Here is a 13,615-nt window from a genome sequence, read left to right as displayed (position 1 = left end):
GAGGATTTCAACCTCAGTTTGAGAGAGGATGTGAAAAAGGTAATTGAAACACCACAACAATACAGAAAGAAATATCAAATTAAATATCCAGTGAGCACTACAGCAATAAAGACAAGTACCACTCAATAGTCTTGGTTCTGAAATCAAATCATGCTGGAGTGCAAAAAGAAAGAGAAAGATAAGATAAAATAAAATAAAATAATATTGAAGACATTAACTTCAATCTCTACACCAAAATAAAGATGTCAAAAATCGATCAATCAATAAATAAATATGTGAAAAAAATGATTGTTTTGTGCTTTTTTTCCCTTTTCTTTTCCCCCCTGCATAGGCACAGTAACTATTGGGGATATTGTAGAGAGAATTCCTTTGGCCTAGGAGATACAGGGTTTCTCTACCCCTGAATTATACTGTCATGGGATTAACTATAGACTCCTTGCATGATCAATTACTCTCCCCTTGGTGCTTTCGTGGTGTATGGAAGATTTCTGCTTTGTCTTGAATGGTAATATCAGACAAACCTCTGTATCTAGAGATCTTGGTGACTTGCAGCTCAAGTAATGGAGCTTATGATGAAGTCTTTCTTTATGGTTCTAGCAGTTATGCTTCTTCAGTGTCATTTTAATCCATCTTCTGTAGTTGGTGATCTTGGTCATTATGTTGCTCCTAGGACAGAGCCTGGGATAAGGTCTTTCATTATGTTTCCGGAAGATCTGCTCAGTTGCAGTTGTCTCAGTCAGACCTCTGGAATTAGAGATCTATTTTGTTGAACAAATCGTAGGCCAAAATCTAGGCTAGAGCTTTTTGTTGCTGTTGTTGTTGGTCCCTGGATGCGTACTGTCCAGTCCTGGTTGTAACAACCAGTCATCTGTATATAGCGATCTTGGCTTTTGCACAGACCAAAGGGTGACATGTTTTCTGATTTTGTCTTATCTTTAGCTGATGAGGAAGGACAACTTGCTCTTAGATCAATTTGTTCCCATTTCCTCATTGTCAGGTTATCAATTTAGAACTGGTGCATGGTGGCGTCAGAGCAGCATTGTGAATGCCCTGGAGGAGACTTGGTTCCTGGAGCTGTTGTGAAGAACTCTGTTGTTTCTATGTCTGGGATCCAGGAGTCAAAGCTGGATGGTCAGTGTCTAGTTCCCTGGAGCCTAAGTTGTTTCCACATGACATACATTCACGGTGGGAGATGTCCCTGTGTTGTAAACAAGTATGAGTTCTTATCCCTAGTAGATAAGAGCTTATTTTACACGTACAGTTTCCCCTTTGTTTAATATGTCTTTGTAGGAGGAAGTGGTGCTACCTTATATTGCTGGTGGATTTGGGGGTGGAGAGAAAAGGAAACAGACACCTGACAAAAACTAGGAATATATATGCTCACACCTATCTAAAGGAATAAAAGTTTCTTTTAAAAAATAAAAAAAAATTAAAGACATAATTACAGGAATAAAGTGGGGCTGGGAGAAATAGCATGGAGACAAGGCATCTGTCCTTCCTGTAAAAGAACAGTGGCTCAGATCCCGGCATCCCCCATGGTCCCCCATGCCCACCCGGGGCATTCTCCAAACATAGAGCCAGGAGCACCCTCTGCCAGGAGTGACCCAAAAGAAACAAAAACAAATCAAATCAAATAACAAAAACTACAATAAAACAATATAAAACAAACAAATAAAAGAAACTAACAAGAATAAAAAAGAAAAGAAAAAAGAAAACAAAACAAAGAAAAAGGGAGAAAGTGATATCGTAGATCACTTTACATTTGTGAAGAAACAAGATAAGAGGTTGTGTTATATAGGTTTATACTTATGATGAAAGTATAGGCCTCCCCATTGTCTCATTGATTTTTTTTTGTATTGTTTTCTTAGATTCTATGTTGTTTATTTCTGCTCTGGTTTTTACTATTTCTTGCCTTCTGTTTGTGGTTGGATATCTTTGCTGCTGTTGTTCCAATTCCTTGACATGATCCTTTAAATTGTTGATTTTGTCATTTTCCTCTTTCTTGACATAGGCCTTTATTGCTATGAGTTTACCTCTAATTACTGCTTTTGCTCTGTCCCACAAATTTTGACAAGTTGTCTCTTTATTATTGTTTGTCTCAAGGAATCTTTATATTTCTTCCTTGATTTGCTCTTTGATCCAGCTGTTGTTGAGCAGCATGTTGTTTAAAATCCAGGTGTTAGTTTTTCTCTATTGCTTCTTCTTGCAATTAATTTTGATCTCTGTTGCATACTGATCTGATAGGGTGCTTCTAATTATCCTTACATTTGTGGTCTTCTATAGATTTGATTTGTATCCTAAGACATGGTCTATTCTGGAGAAGGTTCCATGAGGCCTGGAGAAGAATGTGTATTCTGTTTCCTGGAGGTGGAGGGCCCTATATAAGTCTATTAGCCCTTGATCTTCTAATTTTTTCATTTAGGGCTCTTATTTCTTTGCTATTTTTCTGTCTGCTGGATCTGTCCAGTGGTGATAGTGGAGTATTGAAATCTCCTACTATTATCACATTTCCCTCCATGTGTTTCTCCAGGTTACTAAGCAACTGCCTCACATATTTTGCTGATTTTACATAAGGTGCATAAATATTGATCAGGGTTAGTACCTCTTGATCTATTGTTCCACTGATTAGTATGTAGTGACCCTCTTGGTCTCTGATCACTTTCTTGAGGTTGAATGGAATTTGGTCTGATATAAGAATGGCTGTCCCTGCTTTTTTTGTTTTCCATTGGCTTGAAAGATTGATTTCCATCCTTTTATTCTAAGCCTATGCCTGTCCATTCCTTGTAGTGTGTTTCTTGCAGGCAGCAGAAGTCCGGTTTATGTTTTTTAATCCAGTTCTCTACTATGTGTTTTTTTAATGGGAGAGTTTAGCCCATTAACATTTAGGGAGATTATTGACAGAGAGGGCTGTTGTGCAGTTGTGTTGGGTAGGGTGGTTGGTGTTACAATCGGGGGTTTGGATTGTGTAGATCATCTCTGAGTAGGACATTTAGGATTGCTTTTGCTTGCACAAATACTGCAAGTTTTTGTTTGAGAATGTTTTTAGGCTACCATCCCATATGAATGACAGTTTTGCTGGGTATTGTACCTTAGGCTGGATATTTCTTTCATTCAGTCATTTAAATATTTTATTCCACTGTCTTTTTGCTTGAATTGTTTCAAATGAGAGATCTGGTTTGATTTTTATGTCCTTTCCTTTGTACTTGAGGTTCCTTTTTTCCCTTATTGCTTTAAGGAGTTCATCTCTCTCTCTCTCTCTTTTTTGCCATTTGTATTATTATATGTCTTATTCTTGATTTATTAGGGTCTATTTTATTAGGGACTCTTTTCACTTTCTGGATTTGCAGGGTGTCCTCTTTTCAAAGGGTGGGGAAGTTTTCTGCTATTATTTCCCTAACTACTTGTTATTTCCCTTTCCCTGTTTCCTCCCCTTCTGGTATACCTACAATTCTTAGATTATTTCTTTTTTCTTTGTTCATTAAGTACTGGACTTTTCCTTCCAGTGCCTTGCCTCTTAATTCCTTGTTGGTTTCTTGGTCATTATTGGTTTGCAGTTTTCCTTCAAGTACTATGTGCTTCTCCATCTCTATGATTCTGCTCGTCTGGCTTTTTATGGTGTCTGTTAATTCCTTTAATTGATTTTGTATGGAGTCTCTCATATTCTGTATCAAATCTTCTTTAATTTGGCTAATTTGTTCCTCCATGGATTTCTTGTACTCGGTGGCTAGCGATTCTCTCATTTCCTGTACCATGCCTTGCACTTCCTTTTTCATGGCTGCTTTTAAGTCTTCACTTCTTGGATCTGTGCATTTTGGTGGACTTAGGAACTTAGGAGTTCTCTCTGTATCTCCAGCTGTTAGAGTCCTCCTCAGTTTACCCATGTTTTTATACATTTATTGGTGTGGCTTGGAGAGCAGTGCCTTCTGATTTCGGCCTGCTTTTGCTCCCTGAGTGTCGGGCTGCGTCCCTTCTCTGGATTGCAGCTCTGGGTGGGACTGTTGGGTGGGGTGGCTGAAGTTTGGCCTCTAGCGTGCCCTCTAGTGGAAGCCTGGTAAGTGTTCCGCCTCTTGCTGCCAGCCAGTGCAGTACCGCTCCTGGCCACAATGGTGGGGGCACTGCTGAGTCTGGCTCCTTTGCTCTCCTCCCCTACCTGGAAGTCAGCAGAGCTCCGCCTCCTCCAGGCCTCTGTTGGAAAACCCTCTCGGCTATGGTTCCTAGGCCGTCCCAGCTGGGATTGCTAAAGACCTGGGAGATGTACTTGGGAGGCGGGCAGATGTAGAGGAAAGTCCCCTGGCGAATGCTGCCCCAGGAAACCTCACAGACCCGACAGTGGGGAGGGGTGGAGGCAAAGGAAGGTCCCCCACCTGGTGCTGCCTCTGGAAACCTCACAGACGCAACGGGGGAGAGGGGCGGAGGCAGCAGAAGGTCTTCCACCTGGTGCCACCTTTGGAAACCTCACAGATGCCTGTTTTGTTATTTTATATTTCACAAATGAAAGCTAATGATAACTTAGAACAATTTTTCCAGGAGTTATATTATGTTATTTCTATTTACTGTGAGCATGATGAAAGCAAAAATTATAGTTCAGTCCTCTCAGTTTAGGATATAATTTGCCAGGAAATATTTTATCATTGAACAATGTATGCACTTTTTTAAGGTTCAGCCTAAATTGCTATGGGTCAAGATAAAAACAATATAGTCACCTAGTTCGGTTGAATGTGTTACTATATTTTTAAAACAAATAGTACAAATGGATAATTATTCACCAATATGTCCCTGTTTTACAAGGTATATTTAATTATTTTCAGAATCTATGTGTCTTATAAACTAAGCCATTGTCAAAAAGTAAACATACCATTTCATTTTATTTTTCTTTTCCTTTCTATGTTAGGATTAAAAAAATCTTCTGTTTTTTTTTCCTATGGCTTACTTTTATTTTTAATAATTAGTTCTAATGACTTTACAATGGCTTATTTTTGCCCTTTATACTACTTATATTTTATTTTCCAAACTCATAATTTATTGTGATGTTACATTAAATTTCCCCTCATTATATTTGTCCAATTATTATATTAAAGTAGACAACTGTCAGAACTAAGTGAATTCAGAGGAAAACTAATTGCTTCTTTTCTTAAAATTTTCATTTTTAGGATTATGCTGAGAAAGAGAACACTATAGCAAAAGCTCTGGAAGATCTGAAGGCCAATTTTTACTGTGAACTGTGTGACAAGCAATATTATAAGCACCAGGAATTTGACAATCACATTAATTCTTATGACCATGCACACAAGCAGGTAAGAAGGAGGTGTTCAAAACATATGGCATATTTGACATTTTAAAATAGTGTGACTTATGCAGATAATACATATATAATATTTAAAAATATTTGCTATGTAGTTTTTAAAAATGCTATTTTGCATGATGATTTGATGATTATAACATAAATATATTAAGTACCAAAACTAAACCTGAATTAATTACTGATAAAAAGAAATAGTTTTCATTGACTTTTAGTAGTAGTGATTTGAAAATTATATTCTATTGCCAGTTATCATATAAATATGTTCCAACTTATTAATTACCACTATAAAATATAAATAAGTAATTAATGTTTACTGTATAAATCATTTCCCATGGTAACTGCCACAAATATAAAAAATTAGAGTAAGAACAATACATTATTATTAGGTATATAATTTGGTTTAATTAATTTTGTGTTATTTAAATTTCTTATAGATTTTACACTAGATTAATTTTCTTCTTATATACATGCTATATAAAGTGATTAAACAGTATGTCAGAAATAAAGTTAGTAATAGAAATTCTATTTTCTTACATCATGCCTGAGTTAAAAAATCAATTTAGGTTCTGGAGCAGTGGTGAAGGCAGTAGGGCATTTGCCTTGCATGTGCTAATTTAGGATGAACTACAATTCGATCCTCCAGCACTGGAGTGGCCCCCCGCGTTCTCCCCCCAAAAACAAAAAACAATTTATATGATGTCATGCACTTAATATAATGTAGCAGTCAGCTATGAATTCAGAAACAAAATCCACATTTATATTTGTTAATAAAATATATATAATGCAGCCTAGCTTTTCATTAATATTGTAATTATCATAATATTTGGTATTAGTTATAACACTGATTGCTTATATACCTTTGCATGCAATTTATTTCGCTTTAATTACTTACATTATTTTATTTTAACTATTTGATTTAGAGAATTTATAGATAAGTTTAGCTTTCATTTGCATACAACATTAATGCATTTTACACTTAATGATTGGTCCCTGGTCCCTCCATTCTCTGGTAGAATAAATTTTAACCAATAGTTATAGCCAAGGGAAAGATTTAACAGAAGCTTCATTTCTTCTGTTACATCTACATAAAGTATATACACAACCTATGTTGTTGCAATGTTAATAAAAATATGATATAACTGATATTATACAAGCATGATATATATTTTGATACATGATATAATTATGGTAATTATTATATGATATAATTATCATCTTATAACTGATATTTTATATAATTATGATACATGAATTATAACTGAAATAAATTCTATTAGTTTTTTTTTTATAAAACTTACAGTTTTTAGTAAGGCATCCTGGAATGCTAATTTTGCAAATAAGAATTTTTTTTTTCAGGGGTCATGAGTGATAGCCCAGCAGCTATCACAGTTTGCCTTGCATGTGGCTGGTCCAAGATGGACCTGGGTTCAATCCCTGGTGTCCCATATGGTCTTTGGAGTCAGGAGCGATTTCTGAGCACATAGCCAGGAGTAATCCCTCAGTGCCGCCTGGTGTGGACCCCCCCCAATATTTTCCTTATTATTCCTACACATCTTTATCGTATGAGCTAGGTAATTAAAAATGTGTATGTTGTATCTGTGAGGCAAATTATTTAAAAACAATTTGTTAAATATTAAATATTTAACAAATAATGCTTCCTTTATCCATAGCTTATCTGGAAGTTGAAAATTGCTTAATAATTTGGAGGACATGGAGGTTATGGAATTTGTAATTCCAATATGTAATTTTCATTTTAAGATTTTAATAGTGTATGATAGTGTACTCTCTGTACAATAAGTTAAGGAAACTCAGATAAGTTCTATTTCAAATTTCTAGAGTATCATTTTTGATAATGCTTAGGGTCATTAAAGCATAGAGACAGGAACACTAAATGGCTGTGAACTCTGGTTGAGGCTGCAGAAGACTGCATGAATTTCATTGTCTCTTGTGACTGAATGGCATTTCTTTGTGTAAATATTCTGTAATTTTGTTATCTTTTCATCTGTTGTGGATCATTTGGGTGTAAATATTCCATAGTGTCGTTATCCTTTCATCTGTTGTAGAACATTTGGGCTGTTTTTGTTATATCCTTGACTATTGCACTAGTAAATGCTAGAATGAAAACAGGAGTGCTTATATCTTTTCAAATTGATGCATTTGTGTGTGTGTGTGTGTGTGTGTGTTTGTGTGTGTTGAGGTATGCCAGAGTGGAATCACTGAATCTAACATATTTAAAAATATCAACCAGAGACCAGAGTATTAATTAGAGTGTAACAACTTTTGTTCACAATTGATTTCCAGACTCATATTGGTATTTATCTATGGCTGGATTTCACAATTTGTAGAGATTGAATACTATTTGCCTAGGTTTTTAGCCAGTACTTTGCATACCTCAGCAACCCCATGGTGTTGAGGTGACTCTTTGGAGATATTATTTTTTCTAGAAACAGGAATTAACACAAATATGTGATAGAACAGTTGTTTGTTATGTAGTCACGATGCGTGGCATATTTTTTGTGCTGCCCTGATGAGATCAGAAGATCGAATGAGTTTCTGAATGTGTTATTTGCTTTAAATCATTTTCTCAGATAGTACAGCAATGACTCCTAACATAAATTCAGTCTATATAAAAATTAAATGGTTTCTTGTATAGAAAGCACTTTAAGAATGCATATACTGCATGCTGTTTAAGTTGCTGATATATTATGTTTACTGTTAAGAAGGATATATACTTGTGAAAGGGCGATTTCTAATCATGCATCCATTTTAAAATAATCACTTATATTTCATAAATGGCTTTCTCCTGCAAGTAGTTTAAATCTCAAAATAAAAAAATCATTCTTTTGAACCACTTATTTGTTTTAGAGCTGCTATCTATTATAACTTTTCCAAAGACACTTGACTCTATCCATTTATAATTTATATGCTGTGTGTCTGAAGTGAATAATATAACTGCTATGAGAATGAAGACATATTAGAATAATCCAACATATTATCAAAGCAATAATACTGTGGGTATGGTGCTTGTCTTGTGTGCAGCTGAACTGAGATCTATCCCCAGCATCATATCTTGGTCCCTAGAACTGCACCGAGTTCTGAACACACCTGGGATTGACTATCTCATAAAGATAAATAATAATTCCTGACCGAAAAAGTTAAGTTCTAAGTCAAAAAAAATATTCTCATAATGGATCTTAACGTGGTCATCTCTATAAAACTGTGTGTCTTCCTCTTTTGAATAATCTGCTTACAAATGTTAGTGATAATAAATTGAGGGAGATTTGATTGATCTTCAAAATATGTGGATGAGTGAAACATTTTCCTTTGAAGCTTTGAGTTAAAATACAATATATATTTCGTCATAGTACTAGTTTGCAAAAGTACATGTATAAGTCAGGTAAAACAGAACTGAAAATTACCTGACATTCTTAGACTTTTGTAGCCTTTTTAGATATAAAATAAGGTTTTTGTTAAGAAGCATAATTAAAGTTATATTTCTACTGCCCTAAATATGATAACAGAAAATAGAACATTTCTTTTCTCATTAATATTCTAAGCATTAACTAATAAAATCTGCACAATATTCAGATCTTACTTTTCTTTTTACATAATCTACAAAATAAATTCATTTCTCTTCACCTAATTTTTTCTCTCTATTGGTCATTGGGTTAATTGAGTTTTTGTTCATTTTCCTAAAACAGGTAATTGGCAGTTCTATGACTCATTCCATCATTACTCCTCCTCTTCTATTCCCAGATGGCCTTGGGATCATATCTCTGCAGGGAGAGAATGCATTAGATGCGGTTCATGTTGGCCATTTCTATTCCTAATCACATGGAAGTTTTCTTACCTGAAAGTTATGTGTAATTAATTAATAGTGACTAATCATTTATATATATATAGCTTCATTTCTCTGTCACCAAAATATATATCAGATCCATGGGAGTCAGCCCTGTGAATTTAATTCTAAAAATTTTTATCCTCTTTTTATTTTTCTAATATTTGTAAATGGTTTGCTACAACGGCCGGATGAGATGATGGAGAAAAGCTTGAGTTTTTGATGGAAAGATTTTGATAGTTCATATATTCAAAAAAATACAGATATAATACAACATTGTTTGTGATAAATAACCAGACATTCTTTTTATGCCAAAAATTTCTGGAGTTCAATTAAAATATCTACAGCAACCCTTATGGTCTCCCAATTCTCATTGGAGTGATCCGAGAGTACATAGTCAGAAGTAACTCCTGAGCATCACAAGGTGTGGTGCTCCCTTATCATAAATTAAAACTAAATCAAGTATATCCATTACCACTTGAAATATTATTAGTATTTTAAAACTATATTGAAGACCTACAATAAAAAACAAAACATGAACAATAGACACACAATTTAGACTGGAGTACATAAATTTATATTTAAAAATTCAACTTTATTTCAGTGGAAGAGTATAAAATTTGTTTATGATGTTTTTCACCTTTAACAAATAGTTATAAAATGCATAAAAATAGATAACATGCATAAAAGTTTCTGGAGTGGTGGCACAAGTGGTAGGGTGCTGCCTTGTATGCGCTAACCTAGAACAGACTGCAGTTTGATCCCCTGGTGTCACATATGGTCCCTCAGGAGCTCTTTCTGAGTGCAGAGCCAGGAGTAACCCCTGAGCGTCACTGATGTGGTCTCCAAAAAAAAAACAAAATAAATAAAGAAAATACATAGAAATTATAAAAAACATTATTAAGACAATGATTGGCCTAAAATGTCAAATATGTCTATAAAAATTATTAAATTATTCTTTAATTGGTTAAATTAAAAACTATAATAAACTATATTGATATTAATAATAATCCTATGATAATAAGAGAATCTTTCATATTTTTCCAAATAGACAATGTTCCCGGGTATGTTTGCCTATAAACTGATCTCAGAAAATTTTATTAGACTAGGACTAGAACTTTTCACATTATTCTCAAAATATGAACCCAAAAATTATATGTAAATGCATATATACATATATAAATATAGTCCAAAAGAGAAAATTCAAAGTGGCATATTTACTTACTAAATACTATAGCTCTTATTTGAACACAATTACATCTGAGTTCTACTGGTTCTTCTATAGAGAGATCATTGAACAGAATAGAATCAAGAGCTGTCACACAAAAATCCACTTAAATTTTGAAACTTTACTAAATTATAAGACATAGATGATTTATAGTATAAATATTAGATTTCCCCAAATTACTTTGCTGTTTTTCTATATAATTTTTAAAAAAATGACATCCTTATTGCAATAAACAGAATAAATATTAAATATTTAGAGCTTAAAATAAAGTACACATCTAGAAATATTTTAATGACTAGGTGTTATATGTATCTCAACAATAGTTTGCATTTAATTTTATTTTAACTTTATTTTTTTGGGCCACACCCGGCGATAGTCAGGGGTTATTCCTGGCTGTCTGCTCAGAAATAGCTCCTGGCAGGGACGGGGGACCATATGGGACACCGGTATTCCAACCAACCACCTTTGGTCCTGGATTGGCTGCCTGCAAGGCAAATGCCGCTGTGCTATCTCTTCGGGCCCTATTTTAACTTTTTATTTCTTGTAATAATTCTACTTTATTAGAAGTATTAATAGTTTTGGTACCATAAGTAATGGTGTTCTGAAGTGATCTCTAACATTGCAAGGACACTATCAGGGCTTGCATTCAATGAGGGTTGGCCACCTCTATCTGACACTTTCTCTGGCCCATTGTAATGCTAGTTTGAAAAGAGAATGCTTTTTCAGTAAAATTGAAGTCATACACAACACGTGACATATATATATATCACAAGAGACCTTTAGGAAAGACAATGGAAATACAAATTAGAATTAAAAGTTATATTTTGTGGGGCTGGGCGGTGGCGCTAAAGGTAAGGTGCCTGCCTTGCCTGCGCTAGCCTTGGATGGACCGCGGTTCGATCCCCTGGTGTCCCATATGGTCCCCCAAGCCAGGAGCAACTTCTGAGCACATAGCCAGGAGTAACCCCTGAGCGTTACCGGGTGTGGCCCAAAAACCAAAAAAAAAAAAAGTTATATTTTGCAATGTAACTAGCAAGTAAGGTTTGATATTTAGATTGTATTCAAAATTATGACTTCAGAGGGACAAAAATATAAAGTTGTTACAGTGCTTGTTCAGATCCAATCATGGTTCAATTGCTCGCATCATATATATATACACTCTCATATAGTGATCATATACATTTTATTGCTTCAAAGAAAATATGGGATATCTCATTGAGCCAAGAACTTCAATGCTACCTTAGGTATATAGTGAAAGAATGGGACAGATGATGCAACTTCCCAGGCAGTAGACTTGCCTACACAATCCTAGACAAATGATCTGGATACTCTTTTAAGAAAGCATTCCCTTTCCCCTTTATTCCTGTCATATACACAGTTTTCTGTTACTTAGTGAATAGTTTTCTAGCATAAAGGACCTAAACAGTCAGGAGCACATGGATATATTATAAAAGTACAACGGGCCTATTCACTTAATGTATAAGCTTCACTTAAAGATAAGAGATTATTCTATTTTTTTTTTCAGAGCAAAATTCTTCCTGAAAGCCACATAATTTACTGTTCTCTTGTAAACTTGCTCTGGGTTACTTATCCCTAGCAGGGTGTTTCCTGCTTTGTCTTATTTTTGCAGATCTGATGCACCATGGCATCCTGCCTTTCTAAAGCTGCTTTACTCTAAATATCCAAATCTTTAGGACTTTTTAGCAGGGTGATTTCCTACAGAGAAAAATAAAGAATTATATATATATATATATGTATGTATATATAAAATATATACACACACACACACACTTCTCATTTCTTTGTGTAGCAAATGTATTTGAAGAGTAAAGAGAGATATGAGTGTGGCAGGTAGATTCATTACAAACTTCTGATACTAAAGACCGGTTTTATCTTTCCTTTCCTACTTCTGTACCTATAAATATACATTTCAAGCTATCTACCTTTCATTGATTTCTGAATATAAAAGATAATTCTATCCAGTGTAATTCATAGTTAAGACCTAGGTGCCATCATAATCAAAATGTGTTTAATACAAAACTCAACACTTCCTTTCTAATTTTCTATGTGGAAAAAAACAAACCTGTTTTTTTGCACATGTCTTTTTGAACTCTAGTCACGGAGATTCTTTTTCAAGTGGAAAACTCAGCATCAAGTTAAAGGAAAAGATTTTTCTCTAAACCCTTTCACCTGTTCATCTACCCTTAAGCTAAAGTCACACTGTGCCTGTCCTCTCACCTGGCAGTCTATGGGCAATTTAGAGTTATTTTCACTGTAAGGGATTTGTCAGACTGATGCCATGAAGAGATAGAAAAAGGAATGATTGCCTTATAGTAGCTGCCCCTCAAACATTTTGATTTTGTGACTTCAGTATGGATGCAATATCCCCCAAAGGGCTTGGAGTGACCTTCACCCAGCTTGTCAGGATTCAGTGTTTATGCTGTGCTGATTTGTTCTGCTCCCAAGGCAGTCCTAGCCAGGCAGTGGCATTGGCTTTTACAGCTTCCACAGGACCAGGTATTGCTACATAAATGCTACATAAATATGATCTAATAATTTAAAAATCTATTAGGAAATTTTAAAGACATTTTTGTTTTTCAAGAGCACCTGGGAGCCATGTAAACTCTACTATAGAAAATCACTTCATTATTCCCCTATAGATAGCTATCAAAAAAGTGTACCCAGTTGCCAGAATTATGGCAGAACTGGGCTCTCTTTGGTCCTACATTCAACCAGAAGTTACATATAATTGAATTGATCACTTTGCTAATTTTTGGTTAGGGCTCTTCCTTGTACTTGGCCTACCTACGTTCAAACCCTGGCACCCCATAAACCTGCCAAGAATTATCCTTAAATGAAAAGCAGGAATAAATCCTTCACACTGTTGAGTGTGACCCAATTTTTTAATTAATATTTTCTAGTATCTGAGTTATGATTGTTGGTATAAATTTTTCCCAGCAGAGTTCAAATCTTCTTCCCTCCTACCTTCTGTCATGAATAGGTTGGTTGGTAGCTATCTCCTGAGTGATTTAATGAAGGAAGTTTCTCAGTTATGTCACAACTCTAAGTAGAGAATTTAGCTCTGTTAATTATATCATATAACCAAAAACATTTTGAAAAAGTTTGAAACATTAAAAAAGTATTTAAAAAAGGTTTGAAAAATACTATAGTTTAAATATATGTAATGTTAGAGATTTTATTTATTTCTGACATTTTCACATTGAGGAACTGTAAAAAAGTTTACAGT

At 34.7% G+C, this 13,615-nt stretch overlaps 1 protein-coding gene across 1 annotated transcript in view; it reads left to right on the top strand.

Annotated features, from left to right (window-relative positions):
• ZNF804A (zinc finger protein 804A) overlaps positions 1-13,615 on the top strand; it is a 245,375-nt gene that overhangs the window by 188,992 nt on the left and 42,768 nt on the right. The window contains exon 2 of the mRNA XM_049773541.1: positions 5,151-5,294. Coding sequence (XP_049629498.1) covers positions 5,151-5,294 — 144 coding nt within the window. The remainder of the gene's footprint in view (positions 1-5,150; positions 5,295-13,615) is intronic.

This window comes from Suncus etruscus, chromosome 5, assembly GCF_024139225.1.
Source record: "Suncus etruscus isolate mSunEtr1 chromosome 5, mSunEtr1.pri.cur, whole genome shotgun sequence".
NCBI lineage: Eukaryota > Metazoa > Chordata > Mammalia > Eulipotyphla > Soricidae > Suncus > Suncus etruscus.
Note: the sequence above shows the minus strand (reverse complement) of the source record. Positions and strands in the feature narration are given on the sequence as shown.